The sequence below is a fragment of the Telopea speciosissima genome, chromosome 4, assembly GCF_018873765.1.
Source record: "Telopea speciosissima isolate NSW1024214 ecotype Mountain lineage chromosome 4, Tspe_v1, whole genome shotgun sequence".
Classification (NCBI taxonomy): Eukaryota; Viridiplantae; Streptophyta; class Magnoliopsida; order Proteales; family Proteaceae; genus Telopea; species Telopea speciosissima.
In genome coordinates, this window is record NC_057919.1 from 32,661,619 (window position 1) to 32,685,295 (window position 23,677).

The following is a 23,677-nucleotide window of genomic DNA, read 5'->3' on the forward strand; positions in this document are numbered from 1 at the left end:
TAAATCCACAACAACAGCACATGGCAGTTGGAAACTTTGGAATACAAGCTTTTTCACCCTAAAATTCTCTCTTATTTATTCTTAATTTTTCAATCCCATTAAAAAAAAATAATAAATTACCTACACAGTCTCGCTTCGCCGCATCCGCTACAGCTGCACACTTCAGAGTGAAAGTTGCGTACACCTGTTCTTCTCTAACTGTAACCAATTATCATAGGACACGTGCTCCCTCCATCTCTCTCCCCTAACTTGCATTTTAAGTTACAAACTAGAAAATTCTTAAAAGAAAAAAAAAAATAGGAAAAGAAAGAAACTTCTTTCACCGCCGGTTATGAGTCTCACCGTTGGAGTTCCCCGAGATACATGTGAGAGTGAAAAGCCCTTCATGACTGGTTGTTTCACGTGATTTCTTTTATGGGTTTTCTTCCAAACACACAAGATTTTAATTTTTTCTCAAAAAAATCGGATCTTTGTTCTCAACTTTTCATGCTGGAGTTATCAGTAATCACTGGATCAGATTAATAGTATAGAAGACGAAAAACAGAAGATGAAAATTTTCTGAACCAAAGCTTTCTTTGATTTCGTCTCAATTTTTTACATTCCCGGAGGAGTTCTTAAGAAAAAAAGAGGAGGGGTGGGGGAGGGGGGGAGAGAAGAAAAAATAAATATTCATAATCTGCAAATCTCCAACTCTCCCATGGCGTCATCTACCACTAAAAAGCTCATATTCAGTGAACAATCCAAAACCTGAATTATGAGCTTTCCCTATCTCCTCTCCACAGGCAAGATTGATATCAGAAAAAAAAAGAGAGAAGATGATTAGAACAGCGCTCACTGATTCTGGTTCTGGTTCTGGTTCTGGTTCTGGGTCTCCTGGGTCTCCTGATTCTGGCTCTGGCTTTGGCTTGTCTCTCTGTTCTGCTCTGCTTCTTCTTGTTGTTGCTGTTGTTCTTGGTGACCCGCTTCTTCTTTGGGTATCTCAGATTTCTCAGATTTTTCAATCTCTTCACTGTTGTTCTTCTTCTTGTTATCATTAAAAGAAGAAGCCCTGCTTGAAATGGGTGTAGCAATGAAGGTGGGTTTCTCGTCCCCTGCCATGATCACAACAATCTTTTCTTCAAACACAGTCTGAACTTTGATTCCATCACCACCCTTCTCGTCTCCGCTTTCGGGATCTCTTTCGGCACCGTCACCGTTCTCTAAATACCCAGAAAGTTTCCAATAAGAACAAGCAAGGATGAGCAGAGCAAAAGCTATTAAACCCAGCATAGCCGCCAAGCCACCGAAGAGGTAAGGAACCGGAGAATGCCATGGCGAGTGCTGTATCATTGCAGACTGTGACCCCGTCGGTGCTATTGAGTTTAAGGTCCTCATTTTTCCTCCGAGAAGAGAAATCAGAGAATTTTGAGAGAGTATTGTAAGAGTAAGAGAAAGAGAGAAAACCAAGGAAAGCTCAAAGGTGTTTGTGAGTTGGATGAGATACGGCTAATGGGTGAATGGGTATTTATAAAGGAAAAGAGAGGGAGAGAAAGAGAGGGTTTTGCTTCTAAGAGAGGTGAGATTTGATATGGGCTTGATGGAAATGTCGTCATTTTGCCTAAGAAGTTTCTTTTGGAAAGTGGGTTTAGGGGCAATATTCCACTTGGGTTTTTTTTTTTTTTTTTTAAAAAATGGAAAACCTTTTTCTTTATTTATTATAATTGTTTTTTTTAAACTATTTATTATTTTTGTTTCCCCTCTGTTTTAATGAGAAAACTTATCCAAAGCAAAGGGACCCTACATTACTTACATAAGCAAAGAGAGAGAATACTGTGGAAACGCACTAAAATTAGATCAATGAAGAGATGGGAGGGAGAGAAGGATTGTGTTTGAGAGTGACAGCTATGATATGAAGGAGGAATTGTGGGTTGGGGGACAAAGGGCTCATTGGCCTAGTGAGTTTGCTTGGAAATTAACCCCAATTTGGGGCTTTTTTTCATGCTTTAAGTTATGGTTACTTTCTTAAATTTCAAAAAGTTTTCGTGGCTAATTAGTGTTAAGAGTATCAAAGGTGAATATGCGATTAGATCCTTGATCCATTGTACAACTTTCACAGATTTTACCAACCAGCCACTAAAACCTTTTGAAATAAGAGTGGAGAATTGAGGTTGGAATTTTGGAATATGTTGAATTGGATTTTGAATTCAAAGAAATTTAGGCATTTTAGGGTACACTTCATGGTAAGGAATTCTAATATAGGAGAGTCTAATTTTGCAATTCTAGAGATGTGTTGTTATGCATTCTCGGAATAGAATATGAGTTTAGGCTGTGTTTGATATGTTTTCTTAGAATAGATTTTAGATCTAGAACGCGTTAAGAAAAATATTGCCCAGAATGGTGATTTGCATGAAGAAAAATGGAATAAAGAAAGTACACACAACATACAACACAGAGATTTACGTGGTTCACCTCCAAGGTGGGAAGCTACATTTACGGTCGAGCAATAGAACAGATTTCACTATTTTTCTGAAAATGTTACAAACCTTCTTAACCCCATCTCAAAGAGATAAGAACATTATATAGGAAAGCCCTAACCTTTGAAAGTACAAAAATGCCCTTGACCCAAAATTGTCAAAAAAATAGGACCGGACCAAAACATAACATATGGCTCTAAAGTACTCATTTCAAAGATCTCGACGAGCCCAACACAACACCTAGCCTTTGGCAGCAATGTACGTCATTTTTCGCAATTTCGAGGTCGTTTCGAGGCCAAAAAACCCTCTGAAGATCTCAACCGCACTTTCTGGCCAAAATCAAGCTTCACCAACAACAAAACACATTCTGAATGCGAGAAAATAGAGAAAAATCATCTTTCAGAATGTATTCTAGACCTTAAATATATTCTGAGAATGCATACCAAACATAGCCCAAGTTTTTTCTATTTCTCCGCTTCAGAATTCATTCTAGATTGAGAAAAACACAGCCTAGAATTAACTAAACTATTCAAATTCTTTAGAATTGGAATCCTATGCAAACGGTGCCTAAAATTTTTTTTTTTTTTTTTTTCTTCGGTGCAAGATGCCTTCAAAGTTTGATGTAACTTAGATTTTACAATTTGATTAACCTTTTAATAGCATTGTTGCGTCAAGAAATCGTTGAGCGGTCCTGCGAGTGTCGTCACCTACAAGTGGACCAAAGGGGTCAACAGAGAGAACCGGTGTGGTCCCGGCCTAGGGCTCTCCGATGCCAAAGTTAGATCTCCTGGCATAAATAGATGAATAGTGATTATTCAATATGAGATTAGATGTCCCCTTAAGGGTGGTGTACCTTTCCTTTTATAGTAGTATATGGCGGTGTGGAGAGTCCCAGTTTGATGGCGAGTGTGCCGTTGAGTGGATTGAGGCCCTGGGTAACGGGGCTCTATCCTGATTGGCCATTTCCCCGTGGGAGGGAGTGTCCTGGTGGTATCAAGATCCTTGGTGGATAGATTCCCGCGTGTGGTGATAACGTCATTGGTGCTTGAATCCGTCTGGGTGACATGACTTCTAAGCGGTGGCCTAGAGTCCTGGTGGTGACATGAGTCTGTAGTGATATAATTGGGTCATAGATGAGTAGCCCGATGTCCGTGCACGTCACGTCTACTTCCACGATGCCGTGCTTGGGTGCAGGCCATGCCTGGGTGAGACGCCGCGCCTGGGTGTGGCCGCGCCTGGGTGAGAGGCCGCACCTGGATGTGGCCACGCCTAGGTGAGGCTGCGCTTGAGTGGTGGCCACTCCTGGGTGAGGCCGCGCCTGGGTGTGGTCGTGCTTGGGTGAGAGGCCGCGCCTGGATGTGGTCGCGCCTAGGTGAGGTCGAGCCTGAGTGGTGGTCACGCCTGGGTGTGGCCGCGCCTGGTGCAGGCCATGCTTGGACGAGAGGACACGCCTGGGTGTGGCCACGCCTGGGTGTGGCCACGCCTTGGTGAGGCCGCGCCTGAGTGGTGGCCTTGCCTGGGTGTGGCCGCGCCTGGGTGGGGCCGCGCCTAGGTGAGGCCGCGCTTGGGTGTGGTCGCGCCTGGTGCAGGCCGCGCCTGGGTGCTGGCCGCGCCTGGGTACTGGCCGCGCCCAGGTGCTGGGACCCCGGTTCGTTCCCCTTGGTTCTGGAGCGGGTCGCCCTGTGACACGTGGTGGCCGCTGATTGGCCCGGTGAATATTGGATGTATCATTTGCCCCCCACTCTCTTGGGATAGGATGTCCAAGAGAGTAGATGCCTTTACATAGTGAGGAGTCCGTTGCGAATAGACTTTCCTTGCGGGGCTTGCCTGTAAATCTAGTAATGAGGTAGGAGAGGTTGGGGGTTCAAACCTTTCCTCCTGCACTTTTTCATCTTTTGTTTTTTGTAGACATATGTCCTTCTCCTTCACTTTCTCTTCTTTCACTTCTCATTCCTCTTTCTTGTTTTTTGTCCTCTTTTTGGTGCCCACCATGTGTTTGTCTTTGGGTCACCTAGACTAGTATCCATTTTTGCTTGATTTTGGGTCCTTGTGTTTGCTTTGTGCTCACTTGGTGTCTTGTTTGCTGGGAGGGCTTCAGTGGTGTTTGGCTTGAGTGCCTTGCCTCTGGTGGTCTCTGTCACTTGATCATGCCAGTGGTGTGGCCGCGTCGTCGTGTGCCTGCCTCCCCGTGCGATCGCCTTCCCCTTGAGGTAAGTTCGACCCCTTCTCTTTCTTTTTCCTTTTTTTTTTTTTTTTTTATGCAGGGCTGCGCCTAGGTGAGGCCGCGCCTGCAGGAGTGAGGCCGCTCCTGTGGGGTGTGAGGCCGCGCCTGGGTCGCCGAGCTTGTGGGGCGTGAGGCCGCTCCTGGGGTGGCCGCGCCTGCGTGCGTGAAGCCGCTGGGTCGCCGCGCCTGCGTGAGGCCGCGCCTGGGTGGCCACCGCCTGCGGGTGTGAGGCTACGCCTGGGATGGCTGTGCCTGTGGGTGTGTGACATGAGTCTGTAGTGATACAATTGGGTCATAGATGAGTAGCCCAATGTCCGTGCACGTCACGTCTGCTTCCACGATGTCGTGCTTAGGTGCAGGCCATGCCTGGGTGAGAGGCCGCGCCTGGGTGAGAGGCCGCGCCTGGGTGTGGCCGCGCCTAGGTGAGGTTGCGCTTGAGTGGTGGCCACTCCTGGGTGAGGCCGTGCCTGGGTGTGGCCGTGCCTGGGTGAGAGGCCGCGCCTGGATGTGGCCGCGCCTAGGTGAGGTCGCGCCTGAGTAGTGGTCGCGCCTGGTGCAGGCCGCGCTTGGACGAGAGGCCGCGCCTGGGTGTGGCCACGCCTTGGTGAGGCCGCGCCTGAGTGGTGGCCGTGCCTGGGTGTGGCCGCGCCTGGGTGGGGCCGTGCCTGGGTGAGAGGCTGCCTGGGTGTGGCCGCGCCTGGTGCAGGCCGCGCCTGGGTGTGGCCGCGCTTGGGTACTGGCCGCGCTCGGGTGCTGGGACCCCGGTTCGTTCCCCTTGGTTCTGGAGCCGGTCGCCCTATGACACGTGGCGGCCGCTGATTGGCCCGGTGAATATTGGATGTATCAAGCACAAGAGATCCAATATAAATTATAATATTTGACCATAACAAAGTTTTTCAAAACTTTTCTTCGTCTCATGGTGCATAACTAATAACGTTTACTAAAAGCCACGTAATAATAATTATTTTTTTACTTAAATATTTTATTGTATCAGAGAAACGATACTATATAGTGTTAATTGTGATATGCCCTTACCCAAAAGAAAAAACAAAATTGTGATATGCACACATTATGTACTTAAGTCATTGTTACGATTGGAAGAACTCACCCTCATAAACTGGTCTACAAGGGGAGAGAACCCAATATTATATATGTCCACATCCAATCTTTTATGGGACCGATGTGAGACTATTGCACATAACATTACCCCACCCTTTAACGGCCGACGTCCTTGTCGGCCCACTCCGGATTAGGTAGCCCTTTCTAGGCAGCTCCACTCTACTCCAAGACTCTATCCCAGCGGTAGGTAACCCTTTCCTAGCGGTTCACACTCTAGCACCAGGTCGCCCCTCCCAAGTAGCCAACCGCAAAGGACGGGTCAATGAAAGCACCAATGTTATGATTGGAAGAACTCACCCTCATAAATCGATTTACAAGGAGAGGGAACCCAATATTATATATGCCCACATCCAAGCCCTTATGGGACCGATGTGAGACTATTGCACATAACAGTCATCTTGTTCTTCTATTTTTTAGAACATCTTCTTCTCCTTACATCACATGGAAAATGAACCTAATTTAGATATCAATTCAAAATAAATTGGTTTCATTTACAAAAATGTAAAGGAAATAAAAAATAAAACAAAAGTATTCTTCATTTGCCATTGTCTTTACTCTCAGGGCCTTGTCTGCTCTACGCCATGTTTATGAACTATAGAGTGGGTGTGAAAAGAATATGTTTGTCATGATGCACTTCTAAAACATTTGTATCCAACCAAAGTTTTTTTTTTTAATTCTAACATTTCTATTTGTTGTCGCTAAAATCTGAATAGATGATGTGTCATCTGAAGACCTGCACACCACCTGAAACCAGAGAATGAGCACAAGAGAGGGACAGAGTTGGACTCCACTGAAGGCCCTCTAATGCTTAGGTCATAATCCGGACAACAGGATAAAAGGTTTAGAGAAAGTAATAGGCAGGTCGATTTTAGGTATATCACTATTAACATGAAAATTACAGTTGTTAATAATCATTACTCATTATCATCATCATTATTCTTCCTAGTCAATTTGACATAAGGTTTTGCTTAGATTGTCTTCCAAGTATTTGTTTTTTGTGAGGGGAGAGCACAATTACAATGAGACCTCCTACCTCTTATATTGAATGTATCACAAAGAAAATATCACAATTATAAACCCCCCCCCCCCCCTCTTTGACTCAAATCATGTCAAAAGCAATTAACTCTACCAATGTTTTTATGTTGTCAATCACTAACCTAGATAAAAGAGGCTAGGAGGGTTGGTACGTCATGTCGAAAGTTAGCATTGTAAAAATCTTAACCAAACCTTTTAGCATAGGTCCTAGATATATTTTCTACCTTATGCAAGGGCATTCTCATGAGATCATATAGCACTATGATCGGGTGTAGTGGATAGTGAACAAGGGTTAGCTAGTATATCCCATGTAAGTAACGCACTGCTTCAACACCCGGTTGCATGTAATGAAAAGGAGGCAAAGGTTCTCACTCTATAGGTGAGTGCTGGTAAAGAAGCTAGTGCAAAAGTGTAAATTTATATTAACAATGTGGAACATAGAAACTTAGATGAAAAAGAATTTAAAATTGATAGATATAATGAGAAAAAGAAAAATTAACATAGCTTGTATACAAAAAAGGCTAAGAAATTAGATGATTATAAACAATGGTATACTGGGGACAGAATAATAGAAATGTGGAAAGAATAAGAGTATAAGTTAAAAAATTAGTGGTAGGATAAGATCATTAAGATCTATCAAACTTGTATTAAGGAGAGATAATCAATATAATTAGTGCTTATGCACCTCAAAGAGAATTATATGAAAATACTAAGAGACATTTTTTCTTTTTGAAACACATGGATAGATTAGTTAAGAAATTAGTCCAAGAGAAAGATTATTATAATAGGGGATATAAATGGATATGTTGGAAGAGGTAATAGAAGATAAGAAGTAATTCATGGAGGATATGAATTTTTGAAATAGGAATGAGAAAGAAACTATAGTTTTATATTTTGCTATGGCGGGCATAATTTATCAATAGTCTTCTAGAGTGTCGTGTGATCGATGTATTTTATTTTATTAAAACTCAGAAAACATGTGTATATGATAATTATAAGATCAATAATAATGTATGGAGCTAAATGTTGAGCGGTAAAGAGACTACTTATGAACAAACTTATTGTAGCTGAAATGATGTTGTTGAATTAAATGAGTGGAAAATTATAAAAAAAAAAAAAAAAAAGATAAAATAAAAATGAACAAATTATAACTAATTTAGGAGTAGCACTGATACTTGATAAATTGAAGAAAAAAAAAGTTGTTTGAGGTGACATAGACATGTGCAGTAGAGACCTTCGAATGAATAGAACAAGAATGAGTGTAATTATTCAGATTGGTTCTACTAAAAAAGAAATTATTTAGATTGGAGATGCGCTAAAAGTGCTAGAGGGAAGCCTCACTAAACTAAATCTAGAAGTAATGAGGGAAAATATACATAGCTTAGGACCGGTAACAAGTATGACTTTGAAAGTGTTGATTGGCTAAAGAGGATCTATGTAACCAATCCCATTTGGTTAGGATAAGACTAAATTGAGTTGAGTTGGGTTAAAAATTGCTTAAAAGGAGAAAATGCCATTTAATAACCTTTAAAAGTGAGCAAAATAATAGTTATACATTTTCTAACTATAATAGTTGATAGGTTAACATGTAAAGATTATAAAGTTATATCAAGGGATAATTTACCCATGCAATATAGATCAATGATCATAGATGTTTGTTTTAAGACATTGAATCGTAAGAAATATGAGATTGCTTTCTTTAAAATACTGTGGTGAAACTTAAAAAGAGAAAAGTTGATGACATTTTTTCTGTAAAAACTCGGTTTTCTCGCCCTCGCCTTGAGATTTATATTGTGACTATGAGAGAAATTTAAGTCTCTCATGATATGATTTCAAATTTTGAATTCGAATTTTCCATCACATTATAAATGGTCACAAAAAATGGAGAGACAACAAAATCATACAAAATAATATTAATTTTCTTTTCTTACATTTTCATTTCGTGAAAAACAAACTAAGCCTATAACTTATCACAATTTATGAAGGAAAATTCGCAATCTTATCGTATCCTATGATGATATCATCCCCTAGAAGAGCATAATTGCAAAAAGTCCGACCAAGATATGCCTGTTCGGCACTATACCACACAATTACATGATGACATAATGCGAAAAGAAGCCAAGAAAGATCTTAATAAATGAATTTCACATCTTTGTATCAACTTCCTTTGCAGAAATTGCTTTGTTACAATTGCTAGCCAACCTTTATTTCATAGGTAGAAGAGAAAAACAATCTTTATTAGATTTGACAGTGCCTCGACTTTTAAATGTCACAAGATATTTATTATAACACGTGGACAAATGATGTGTAAATTTCAACCATTGGATAGAGAGGTCATGGTCTAAATTAGTCACATGTCAAATTTAAGAGTCCAATTCAATCAATCTAATGCCCTCATTGTATTGCCACACATCCCGTGTACATGTGTACTAATACTCGAGACATTATTGTACCCCCTCTCCCAATTTTGGATAGAAACAGGCGGTTTAGATATAAAAGAATAATAAAAAAAAAGAAGAAAAAATGTGAAGTTGCGTGGTGCTTGCACCCAAACACAAGAAGAGTGAAATGATCATCCCATTCCCACCACCCTTGTGAAATGAGAAACATCATCCCTACTGGATACCCTCACACTGGTGTAGTCCACGTAGCCTAACAGCAATCCCCCTCCCTATATATATAAAAGGAGAAATTTCTTTGTCTAGGAGTGTTCTCATGAGTGTTCTTCTCTCCTCTTCATTTGAAAAGACCTCTACCCCCTTATTTTGAGGAGGAGAGAGAGAGAGAGAGAAACACATGAGAGTGCTGGCATAGACCACATCGAGACAGAAAACTACTTTGCCACGCCGAGATAGAAAACTAATTCCCTTATAAATAACTCGGAGAAGGGCCAAACCTCTTTATATAAAAATTAACAAAAGGCAAAAAAAAAAAAAAAGGGCCAAACCGGTGGCGCGGTTTCCAACGGCGTCAAAAGTAGAAACAGCCTTCATTGTCCGGTGGCACGCAGCGAAGAACAGAAGCTAATGTTTATTCTTTTTCTTTTTCTTTAATTGCTGACGTGGAGGAGAGCTTGTTTTTGGAATCCACGCATTCCGCATTTTCCGCTCTCTCTCTCTCTCTCTCTCTCTCGCTATCATGCAATCTGACCTGTCAGTTCCTTTCCTGTCTTTTTCTAACTCAAAAACTATATATAAATGGTTCTGACGAAACTCTTGGCTTTCGCTGCTTCTGTTATACGGCACACTGTGCGTAACGCGCACTTGTAGATTCGTCCTGCCACGTCATCTCTTCCTCTATTGTCTTTGATACGGGGAAACGCCCCCAAATATAGTTAAGCCGTTTTCGTGAACCCCCTTCACTGTTGACGTAACCGTAGAGATTCTCTTTTGGCAGGTGCCCACAACATCCCATGCAGTCTTCTAAGGGGATCTCCATTGACTAATCATAGTGAGTGAAATGGAATCTGAAGAATTAATAATATATAAATGATTCTTTTTTGAGGCACGTGATTGGATTTTCTGTATAATACAAACAAAAATCGAGGATCCTGTGCAACTTGCTTGCAGGAATGGGCCACTGCGAGGGCCAATCATTTGAATTGAAAGAGGGCTTTGTAGGATCCCTTTATCTTTTTCATGATTGGTCTCGTATAGATAACTTCTCTCTTTATCTTTTTATGAAAGTAGAGATAACCCCTTTTTTATGTAACTTGGTATGCATCACGCATGCTTTCGCAACACATTAACAGTAGAAATACATAAAATATGTGCCAGCGTATGAGAATGCATGCGTAAGCATCGTCTTGGACAGGATTCATATCTTTCCATGAACTAACGTGATACTTTCGTGTGTTATTGTGTCTAGACATAGGAGCTAGTGGACCACGTGATCAAGTATCATTTTTTTTTTTTTTTATTGAAAGGAAATGTTCTCTGTTAAAGGGCAGAATGACCGCCCCCACTCTATGAAAGGCGTTAATACCGTCGGGCGCACTTCCATTGGCCCTTCGCATATGTATAGGCCATGCTCCCCCATTAAAAACTCTTGCCCTTTTTTTTCTAGATTGTATAATCTACTCAATATCACTTCATGATATGGGTCATGGATGACCTAATCCAAAGTTCAAGCAATGGCCTTCTTAGATAATCCTTCTTAGGTTGTTGAAGCATAAGTATTTGATCAGAATCTTGTTTGGCAATACTAATTAAAACTTCTTGCCAAATTCTTGGATTTTTATGCCTTTAATAGATATAAAAAAAACTAGAAGACTCAGGTACTCCTCTATACCTCTTTCCTCCTCGATCTGAGCACTCACCCAAGAGGGTAGATTCCGGTTCACCACTCAATGAACCAGAAACCCCTCTAAAGGATAAGGCTCTGCTACTGTTCTACTGCTCTACTGCTCTACTGCTCTACTGCTAGTGCTCAGATTGTCTTACATAAATATAAAGAGAGAGAGCGAGAAAGAAGAATCACTTAGTGGGCTTACGTGGGTGAATGGCCCTCATGACTAGAACACCTGAGCCCTTCTCTCAAAAGTGAACCACCGGTGGGGTCCACAAATAATCAATTATAGAAACGCCATTAGCCATTTGTAGAGGAAGCCGTACAGTGAGCAGAGCACTAACACTGGAGGGTGGGACCCACCACCTCCTCCACTGAAGTCTTATCAACAACACCCACCCAACGTACACGCCAAAGGACAACACAATCGGATATTCCTTTTAACCGTGTCTCTGTGTCTGTTTTTGTGAAATTTGTGTCTCTTGCTAGGACAGATTAATTCATATATCCAAACACTCCCCTAAAAATTAAAAAAAATTCCACTTAAATCCATTATCTAATAATACTGCCAAAGCTAACCAAAGAGGCACTATATAAAATGGATTAGAATAATTATAACATTATTAACATGGAAATTAAAAAAAGAAAAAAGTTTAATTAAAACCAAACCCCACTTATCAAATTAATTAAACAGATTATGTTTTTAGTTAGTAAACGTCACTCTCTTCTCTCCCATTACTTTCCTCTAGCATATTCTATCATTTTTTTTCTCCTTTACTTTTGGGAAGAGGGGGTATACGTATAATCTCTTTTTATTTTTTATTTTTTTTTTGTTTTTGTCTTTTTTAATTAGTCATATAGATTAATCAATTTAATCCAGATACGGCATTCTATATGATATAATCCATATGGGATACACTTTTTTTTTGGCCTTTATAATTAAATACTCAATTTGGTGGGTTACCACCACCATGACTAATTTTGGCGGCTTTCATGTCCTGAAACCACATTGGTTTAGCTTTATTTCCCAATAATTACAAATCTTAAGCCCTAATCCAGGGGCGCTAATGGGTTTTTTCCATTTGGTGTAACCCCTACCTACCAAATTATCAGAGATAAATTGAATATGCTTATCCAAACCCAAATCCAAAATGGAAGTTAAGACAGATTAGCCCAACTAATTAGCTAACTCCATACTCTTGTTATGGAAAATTAAGATAGATTATATTATGTCAACCCAACCAGGGTTTTACTTTAGACACTCTGGTGGGTCGGGTCGGATCGGGTCGAGAAATAGTCAATATCCACTGCTTTATACAAGGGAATAAGATCATATCTCACAGTTAAAAGGTGAGGATTTAAAATAACAGATTAGGGGGAGGGGGCACTTAAGTGAGTGAATGGCTCGAGAATGTGGAATTCGGGTCATAAAATTAATGGAGGTCTAGATGGCGTATAATTTAATCTAAGAAATACGAAAAAAGAAGCTATAGGGGCCTCAAATGGAGTTTGAGAACTTAAGATATAGTATGTTGGAATCTTTTCTCACAATTTATATGAAATCAGAGATATAGAAAGAGAGAGAGAGAGTAGAAACAGCACTTGTTCCCTACTGGGTGGAAGTGGAACCATGACGTCTAATTACTTGACTTTTCAATCGTGCATCCTTCGGATAAGGGAGCACCAAAATCTTCAGATTTTTTTTTTTTAAGAAAAAACCTTACAAGTTACAACACATATTCACACGATCTATTCAAACACTACATTGACATTCTTTCTCTATATATATAGAAAGATCATCGGCCCAGTCACAGGGATCACACGTAACCAGGTAGTGTTCTCTTTCCTATATATATAAATATGGGTTAGTGTTTTTTGTAGGGGAGTGTGGCCCATGGGTGCATAGGGACCAATAAGAACACATGCATTGGCATCATGGGGGACGGTGTTGTCATTTCTCCCCCCCCTTCTATGTTTGGATGTGGGCGGTACATTCCCCCAAAAGAACTTTTATCTTTCTCTCTCTATATATATAGAATGCTAATCGTCATGTGGTTCCAGCACCCAAACAGAGGAGCACATGAAAAGACTGTTTAATCCCCAGTGAAATCGAAAATCTCATCCACACCAATGCCTTAGTACATGGTCTCATTGGGCCCCACGCTGGTGCAGTGACTACACGACCAATTAGCATTCTCTTGTCATATATATATATATATATATATATGCCGCCAGCTTTCTGTAAGTTAGTGGCATACATCAATCATAGGGTTTGACACGGGAGGACATGGGGGTCTTTCCCAAAGAGGGAAGAGAGAGGATAACACATGATGCGCATCTTGGTGGCATGATCAGACTCTTCCATATATATATATATATATATATATATATATATATATAGAGAGAGAGAGAGAGAGAGAGAGAGAGAGAGAGAGAGATCCACCCCTTACCTCCCAATGTTGAGGTTCTCTTTTGATCCACAGTCAGTTTTCGTACTTACCAGGCTGCTGTGTTGTTTCCATCAGAACAAGCTTTCCACCACATAGCTTCTTTGGTGGATCACTAATGTCATTTTCTCCATACAATAGCTATTTAGTTGTTTAGAACAATTGGCTAAATTGGGTTACCTTGATGGCTGACTTAAAGCCTTCTGCTTTAATCCTTAATTTACTACTTTGATAATCCGTTTTCCTTTACAAAGATTTGGATTTCTCCACACCATTTAAAACTTTACAGTGATGGATTAATGGTGCTCTAGCTAAATGTAGTTGAAAGGGTTGTTTACCTGATTCGATCAGTTTCTTGCATCACTTCCCACTTTTTAGAGACAACCCAATTATGTTTCTATAAATGGTAAAACATATCAAAATGATAGAACCCTAAAAAATTATTAAGGGTTGTGTTTTACCCAAAAAAAAAAACAAAAACAAAAAATGTCTTCCCTCGCGATGGTTTAGAAAAGAATCTCTCTCTTTCACACTCACACCTAGCAAAAGAATTGAGTGAATAGTTCATATGTCAAATTTTAGTCTCAAATTCAATCACGTATTCCTTTCCGCATCTCGCGATCTTTATCCATAAAGTTTCAGCTCGATTTGACTTGCCATTTGATAAATTTGGGTATCCTTGAATAAAAATTTTCCTTAACGCCGGTGTAGGAAAACAAGGTCCTAAAGAAAAGATGATATTTTAAAGAAAAGATGACGAAAGATAAATCATTATACATATCCATTATAGAAGTAAAGATGTGGATGTTATATGAACCAAGGACAGAGTTAATTTGTCATTGATTAAGACTAGGCAATCTAAATGCGCTCAATGGCCCATAAGTGACTCTTCAACAGATGAAAGGTTATTATTAGATATCAAACTAATTTGCATTCTTTGGCAAATAATTTCTTGTTAATTCAAGCTTATCTCCCAGCTTAATTTGTAATCATCAAGATTTATTGAAGTGGCTAATTGCTAATGGCCAATAAATACATTGCTTAAGTAGTCATAATCATCCAAGCAATGGACTTCTAAACTAACCAATGGAAGGAAAACCCAACATTTCAGTAACTCTTAAGAATTTTCTCTTAAGACAATCATAAATGTATAGATTTGAGGTTGTATGCCACTCTGGTTCCCTAAGAACTAGTTTCCCAAATCAAAGTAAAGACACCAAAGAAGAATGATGAGACATTGATAGATTTGGTTCTATATCAAACAGATCTACACCATTATTGAGGTAAATTTCTAGTTCTTCAGATGATTACAAAGGAAGAGCATGTGACATGCTTAGGAAATGAAGTGACACAAGGCATTTTGGCACAGCTATGTCACTATCACACAAATAAGAGTGAAACAGCACAGTCTAAGCAACAAAATGGAAGGGGTCCAGGGTCCAGCACAAGCAGAAGACTCTTGGAACTACTACTTCCAACTGATCAATACCTTCTAATCTCTAACCCAGCAATACATTGCAGGGAAATGGAACATATATAAAAATCTTTTCCCATTTGCCAAACAAGTATAATCTAGATAGATAGAAGTTACTAATGTTGAGTTGACACAAAGATCATCCAAATCAGGTGATTTAGATTTTAAATCTACTTGTAGGAACTCCACTAAATGGTGGTTCCCACTCTCTGTAATCTTATTGTTACACATCATTGTGGATGACATCAACTAGTGTCTTTACTCCATACAAAATTTGCCAAATTAGTCCAAGTCACTTGAGAACATAAACCCAATCTTTCAACTGGGTTTAAAGTATGGTTTGAATATGAAATACTAAAACTCAAAGGCTAAGTTAACTTTTAAATGCAGCATATGATTTGCTTTGTTTCCTAAACTTAAAGAAAATATATTTTTCTTTGGTGAACAGGGTTAAAAAAAACAAAGAAAAGAGAATCCAACTAGTAGTTTGAACACAGTAAAATCAAATAAAGACAATTGACACTTTTGTTTCCAAAACACACAGTTATGTTTATATATTTCACTCTTTATCACTGCAGATCCTCTGGTTTTGTTGTTTACACACATACAGTGAAAACAAAAGAAAAGTTTACTATTTGTCTCCTCTGTGGGAGTGTGGGTGGACCTATAAAGTAGTCACTTTCTCTGTGCAACCTGGAGGATAAGGAAGCACCTGACAAGGTTCCCCCACCATGTGTCTTGAGATTGAAGCTAGCTACCCTTGACACCAAAATATCTATTTTCCAGGCTCCCCTGAGATACTCATGTGTAGTTACTTTCAGAATCCACTCAACTATACAAATTGATTTCAGACATCCTTTTACATTTTGATCTGTTTGGAATATTCAAGCCACTAGAGTCAGTTGGAAGTTTGGAACCCATTAGCTAAATCAGAAGATGCTTTGTGAATCAAAGGTTATGGTTTTGCTTATTTGATTCCTTCACCTACATTCTGGAAACATAACCCTTATGAGGATCATGCATTAAAAGAATCAGACAAAGTTGGGAATTCAAATGAATGTGAAGCAAGTGATGAGAAATGTGGCATTTGTATTATGAATTATAAGAATCTCTAATAATTGTTGCACTAAACTAAAGTTCTCATGGAAGTTCTGTTGGAGTAACACTAATGTCAGAATCTGGAATTTGGCAAAGTTAAAGGGACACAATCTGGTTTGAACAGAATTTTATCAAGAAGCCCACCTGGATTCTCATGGTTTTGTGCTCATCTAATGGTGCCCATTGTCGGATTTATGTGTCCATCGAACCCAGTCTGGTTTAAATTGAACCCTTTATTGACTATAATTCTAATGCCATGTGAAGTAGTAGACCATTAAGCACAAGCTTGGCAGCAGGTCATATGAGCTCTACATATGACTATAAATTTTTGAACTTCCATTGTAGATGTTAGTTCACCTTAGAGATGAATTTTAGAACATATTATGTCTTATTTTTTTTTGTCTGATAAGATACTTTTATTGATATTTTGATTTGCTAAATGATAATCTTATGAGATGTAATAGGGGATATTATATTGTGTTTATTTTAGTTGTGAGGTTTCTCTTTGATAAAATCATTGTCTTTATGCTATTATTTTGTTTATTAGGTGGTGCGTGTCTATTACATAGTGAATATATGCCAGTATTTTTGCTTATAGAGCGGTCGTATTAGACACGTATCGTATTATTTTCGTATGCATTTTATTACGCCGGATTTTTGAAAAGTATTATTGCCGTCTAGTCCGTTTAATTGCCGAACATATTCGTTCTGTTCAATTGCCGTTCCCGAACTTACTAAGTTTCCAAGTAAGGACTCCAAGCCTTCACTCTACATCCTCGAGTCGGTGGATAAATCAATAGTTGATTTGATCAAAAACATAAAGACAATTGGGAGTAAGATGGATATGCTTTTTGAACTGTTCAACAAGCAACACACTCATGCTCACTATGAAGTTGTGAGTCAAATCCATAATAAAAAGATGTCTTAGGGGACTCCAGTGATGGATCATGTCATGAAAATAATAAATCTATATGAAAATTTAGAATCCATGAGGATAGTGTTCACCCTATTATACAAGACTAATGTGATCTTGAATTCCCTACCATCTGTTTTTGTTCCTTTTCTCGTATCATACAATATCAATGAAAAGGAATTGGAGCTCATTGTGTTGGCCAATATGTTGGTCAAGGTAGAGAAAACTCTAAAAAAAGGATAAGCCTGAAGTCAATGCTATTGATATCAAGCCTTCTTCCAAGGGGAAGAAGAAGAAGGATAAGAAGGGTAAGGCCCTCAAACCCAAAATGGGGATACAGACAATAAGAAAGCAAAAAAGGCAAGTGATTATATTGCAAGAAGGATGCTCATTGGAAAAGAAACTATTGTGCCTTCCTGGAAACTATAAAGAACAAGAAGCCAAAAGAATCAGAGACTCCTAAAGAAGGTACATATGATGTAAATGTTCTTTATGAGTCAAATTTGTCTTTTGAACCTTCCAATTCTTAGTTGGTGGATATTGGATCCACTGTTCATATTTGTAATTTGTTGCAGGGGTTCAAAGAGACAAAAAAAACATTTGAAAAGAAATGAGATGTGTCTACATATGGGCACTGGAGCTGAAGCCATGGCGATGGTTGTAGGAACAATGGTTTTAGAATTTGATTCTAGTAATTTAGTTTTAAAGAATTGTTTTTATATTCTCTCTTTTAAGAGGAATATATTGTCATTTTCAAAATTAGTTTTGGATGAATACAGTTTTTCCTTTAATTTTAAATTAGGTGCTCGTATAAAAATTCATTTGTGACATCTGGATTTTTACAAAATGGTTTGTACTTTTTAGATACTCCTGTTAAAATGAATGTGGTTTCAAGTATTGATCTGAAACGTAAATCAGCTTCAATGAACTCTACATGATATCTGAGATTATGTCACATTAATATGGACCGAATCAGTAGGTTAGTAAAGGATGGACCATTAGGAATTCTAAAGGTCAAATCTTTCCTAACCTATAAGTTATGCCTCTAAGATAAGATGACCAAGAAACCTTTTAGCAATTAAGGTACTAGAGCCACAGATTTGTTAGAGTTGATACACATTGATGTTCATTAACATATAAGGTAGGTGTGGATTTGAGAACTTTATAACCTTCACTGATAACTACTCTAGATATGGATAGAAAATCTGAAGCCTTTGTAAGGTTCAAAGAATTTCAGGCCAAAGTCAAAAAACAACTGGATAAACGCTTTAAGTCCTTACGATTAGATCATGGTGGAGTGTATCTATCAGATGAGTTTAAAGAATATCCCACATCAGAAGGGATTTTTAATCTATTAACAAACCCTGGAACACCACAACAAAATGGTGTCTCCGAGCGATGCAATAGAACTTTATTAGATATGGTTCAGACCATGATTAGTTATAGTGAGCTACCTCTTTTTTTCTTGGGTTTTGCCCTAGAGACAGCTATTTACATCTTGAATAAGGTTCCAATAAAGTTTGTGGCTAAAACACATTTTGAGTTGTGGAAAGGGAGAAAGCCTAGCCTACAACATCTTAAGGTACGGGGTTGCATCGCACATGTGCGAAAGCAACAGACAGACAAACTTGAATCCAAGCCTTCAAGATGCTACTTCTTGGGATACCCTAAGGGCATGAGAAGTTACTATTTTTATAACTCAGTTGACCAAAAGCTCATTGTAAGTAAACATGCTACTTTTCTTGAGGAGGAACTAATGGCCAAGAAAAATGAACCTGTAGTCATTCAAGAGTTATCGGATAACTTAGAAACTTTACTTCTAAAAGTGAGACCAATAAACACACCCACTGATATTCACACACCTCAAGAGCCTTGATGTAGTGGGAAGACTATCAGATCACCCACTAGATTTACTCTTCTTACTAAAGAAGATAAGATTGTGGAAGAGTTCCACATGGTTTCAGTTGAGTCAGATAATAATCTGGCAATATACTCTAAGGCACTTAAGGATGTCGATGCCACTAAGTAGCTGAAAGTAATGCGCTTTGAAATTGACTCAATGCAATCCAATAAGGTCTGGACTCTAGTCAACGCACCATATGGCGTAAAGCCCATTGGATGTAAGTAGATCTTCAAGAGGAAGAAGGTACTCGATAGAAAGGTTAAGCGGTTCAAAGCGAGACTGGTGGCAAAAGGATATACCCATCAAGAGGGTATTGATTATGAGAAAACCTTTTTCCGGTAGTGATGATGAAATCCATTAGGATTTTATTGTCAATTGATGCATACTATGATTACGAAATTCAAAATTTGGCGGATGGATGTGCAGACTGCATTCTTAATGGATTTCTTGATGAAAAAATCTACATGCAATAGCCAGAGGGTTTCTATTCCACTAAGGAAAAAGGAAAAGTATCCAAATTGCAAAAGTCTATCTATGGACTAAAACAGACTTCTAAAAGTTGGGACATCAAATTTGATCAATAAATCAAATGGTCTAGTTTTGATCAAAATATGGATGAATCATGCGTTTACAAGAAAATCAGTGGGAGTGTAGTATGTTTTCTCATATTATACGTGCATGACATTCTGCTCATTGGAAATGATAAAGGGTTTCTTTTAGCAGTTGAGCATGGTTGTCCACTGGAGATCTCTGGGTTGGGGTATCCCTAGATTACTAGAGATGGGCGGAGTTCTTTGAAACACTATGTACCATATTTTCATTTCTTAGTAATACATACATTTCTGATCTTCAGCAAAAAAGAGCATGGTTGTCCACTACTTTTTCTATGAAAGATCTCGGTGAAGCCAACTACATTATTGGGATCAAACTTGTTAAAAATCGCCAAAAATGGATGCTAGGCTTGTGAAAATCCACTTATATAGATGGATGTTTTGCCAGATTTAGTATGGAAAGTTCTAAGAGAGGAAGTGCTCCTTTTCAACATGGAGTCATTTATTCTAAATGTCAATGTCCCCAATTATAAGCAGACATTGAAGAGATGAAAAGGATTCTCTATGCCTCTGCAGTAGGGAGTTTTAATTATGCAATGTTATATACAAGGCCAGACATTTGTTATGCAGTGGGTATTGTGAGCTGTTACTAGTTAAACCCCGAACAAAAGCATTGGACTGCTGTGAAAAATATCCTTAAGTACTTAAGAAGGACTATGGATTACTTCTTAGTATATGGATGTGATCAGTAGTCAATTTTGGGATACAAAAACTCAAACTTCCAAATTGACAAAATATAAAATCCACGTCTGATATGGTATATATAATGGGAGGAGGTGTCATTGTTTGAAGAAGTGTAAAATAAAAATCTATAGCATATTCCATTACCGAAGCACGAATACCTTGCAATTTGTGATGCGAAAAAAGAAGGTATTTGGCTTAGGAAGTTCTTATCAGATTTGTAGGTAGTCCTTTAGCTTGTCAAATGGCATAATCCCTTATTATATTGTTTAGGGCTCATCAGAGGAACAAGCAAGTGCAGCAGAAGTATCATCTCATCAAAGAGATTATCCATCTAGGCGATGTGAGTTTATCCAAATTTGACACTACCAAAAATGTGTTTGATGCCATGACAAAAGGTTTATCTCCTGGAGTGTTTGAATAACACATGGAGGGCATGGGTTTAAAATGTATTAGAAATTGGATTTGATGTACAAGTAGAAGAGTGTTGGATTTATGTGTCCATCAAACCCGGTATGGTTTAAATTGAACCACTTTTTTTTTTATATTATCACTTGTGATATAAACTTTTTGAGCTTTATGTGTCCATAAGTCTATGCTTTAAATTGGAGTCATGACTAGGGTTTAGGTTGGGCCCCTTATCATATAGTCATCGCATTGGGTACTCCTAGGCATGTTGATTTTGGGGTACACATATGAGTACACATATGGATATGTATTGGTCACATAACGTCATAAGAAGCAATCTGTAGTGTCTAGATCGAGTGCAGAAGCAAAGTACATGGTAATGGCACAAGGTATATGTGACTTCACTTGTCACAAGTTATTGCTTGTTGATCTAGGAGTGACTCACGGAGGTCTTATGTGTCTATATTGTGACAATAAGGCTACAATCAGTATAGCCCATAATGCAGTCCAACACGATACGACCAAACACATTAAAATTGACACACACTTCATCAAAGAAAAACTTGAAGAAGGCTCAATTTATATTCCATTCGTCACATCAGATGATCAACTAGCTGATGTATTCACAAAGGGGTTAACATCTAAATTATGTCATCATGTTGTATCCAAGTTAGGCATGAAGGATATCCATGCACCAACTTGAGGGGGAGTGTTAAGGATAAGGGTTACATACCCATCTAGATTCAATGTATATAGGATTAACTATATTGTGACTTAGCATACTATATTTGTAACCATTATACAACCTATAAATAACAAAGGCCTCTGTCACCATTAACAAGCCAATCTATTCTCTCTAATCTTTTCTTCTTAACTTTTACACATTCCAGGAAGTTGAGTGGATTTACATAGATCAATAGCACAAATGTGGTATGAACACAAAGTTTCCTACTATTTAAAATGCCATCATTCAAACGAAGAAATTTTAGAAGAAATGAAATTTGTTAATTGAAAAAGTAACTCCAGATAAGATCACAACATATTCATGAGGGTCATTTGCCACCATAACTTTATTACTAGGATTAGATATGTGCAATGTCACCCTTTCGTTAGAATCCAAAGCAAGATCTGGCAATGCTGGTTGAGAGTTTCTCCAGGCACAGTTGTTGGTGGGAAGTTTGTCCCTGATCTTTTACCGTCTTTTTGCCCAACTAGTTCCACATCTGAAACAGTTCTCAAACTCTTACAAATCCTCTGCATGGTATAGGGAATATTGTTCAACAAGAGATGTTGCTCTGAACTCCCTTTACAGTTGAATGGGAGAAAGAACCCTAATATGTAATCATCAGCACCAGTGTAGGTGCTCCTTAGCTTGATAGCAACTGTCGCATTCATTTTGAACTTACGTGCGTGAAGTACAAGTAGATATTTACTTATATCATATCCCTTGACATCGGGGGAGCAGAAGGGATGATTTTATTCAAGTGCTTTTTCAGCAACACCTTGACCCTTTTCAAGGTGATGCTCAGTACATACATGCACAAATCCTTGCATCTCAGTATTATTAACATAGCATGTTGTTTCCTTAATATAAAATATAGATTTCTCAATCATGCTTTTATTACTCTCTCTCTCTCTCATATTTTCTCTTAAAAATTCATCATTAACTTCATCAGTGTAGCTAAAGGGAATCCATATAAGAGCCAGTGGTAGTCTGTGTGCATGACAAATAAATCTTAGAAAATCAACTATCTCAATCAAGGCAGCTTTCTGGCTCTTTGTAGACACCTCATTTTGTCCTCCCCCTCGAAGGTTTTCCATGACAATGATGAGCACCCTCCAAGGCATAGAGTCATTGTATCTATGAATGTAGCGTCAGTGTGTACTTCCTGGATCCATTTACTGATCGTCGATACCCCTTGTCGGATCCCAAATCAAATCCTCCAAGCCCTCTAAGACCCCCTGGAAAGGCTACCCCTGACCCAGACCCCTTGGACCTAGCCCAGCCCAGCACAAAACCTGGACAAACAACCCAATTCCTCCTTGTCGACACCGAAGCCTAGGTCGACACTCAGAGACCCAGAGTTGACATCGACTCAATTCTCCATCGACATCGACATATTTCTGTTGACTGTCGAGCAGAGCATTCCTACTGTCTAACTTACCTCGACATTCAGAACATTCATACTAACACCCAAAAATACCCCCTTAAAGTCAAGTGTTGTTCATCAACAACCACTCAATGTCAACATAACCCTCCTTGATGTCGATTCAACCCCAGTTCACTGTTGAACCTATGCAAATTCGAGAAGTTTAAACTTATCATGTTTAGCTCCGATTTTGATTCGTTTCGCAACCTAGCTCATTTTTAGCAACTTGGATGCATATAATGGCTTCCTTAGGCCCCTAAGAAACATTCCCTAAGGCAAATAAACAGTTGATGCAAAGATAGTCCCTTTCGAAGATACAGATCAAACCTAGCATCCTTACATGAATTTGGGAGTGCACATACCCCTCTACATTTATAAATACACCCCCTCTCACGTTAAGGAGGGTCCCCTTGGTCCCTAGTGAAATTTCTTGCTGATTTAGTGCTTGCTTGCTCTAAGTTCAGCTACCCTACTCTAGTGCTTGGAGTCTTTGGTCTTTGGCCATCTACTTGGCCTTAGCCTATTGCCTCCTCTTCCACTTGAGTGTTACCATCCATACTTGAAGCTTTAAGGTCACATTTTAGAGTCATCTATCCGATGATTTTGGTGCTTAACAACAAAGTGTCGCATCCAAGGAGACAAGAGAAGCCACCAAAAGTGGTGATACTTGCTCCCGTAAGAATTTCCTAAGTCACAAAAGGGAAACCTCCACATTTTCGGCTTTCGATTTTCTTCTAACTAGGTAGGCAATCTTTCTTTTCTTTTTCTTGAGGGTTCCAATCGAGTTTTATTGTTTATTGCACTTATTTATTGTGGATGTCCGGTGAAGTGTGATCCCATCTCTTTAGATGGTGATCACACTTTCCCCTCTTTG

At 39.0% G+C, this 23,677-nt stretch overlaps 1 protein-coding gene across 1 annotated transcript; it reads right to left on the minus strand.

Moving 5' to 3' along the window:
- Positions 1 to 554: 554 nt before the first annotated feature.
- On the minus strand, positions 555 to 1,431 carry LOC122657662 (protein GLUTAMINE DUMPER 5). The gene has a single exon (XM_043852435.1). It carries the CDS (start codon positions 1,372 to 1,374, stop codon positions 832 to 834), a length of 543 nt encoding a protein of 180 aa, XP_043708370.1. The 5' UTR covers positions 1,375 to 1,431; the 3' UTR covers positions 555 to 831.
- Positions 1,432 to 23,677: the final 22,246 nt, after the last annotated feature.

Bases quoted from the DNA above. Each gene is read 5' to 3' on its own strand.
- LOC122657662 (XM_043852435.1), bottom strand. From the start codon at position 1,374: ATGAGGACCTTAAACTCAATAGCACCGACGGGGTCACAGTCTGCAATG.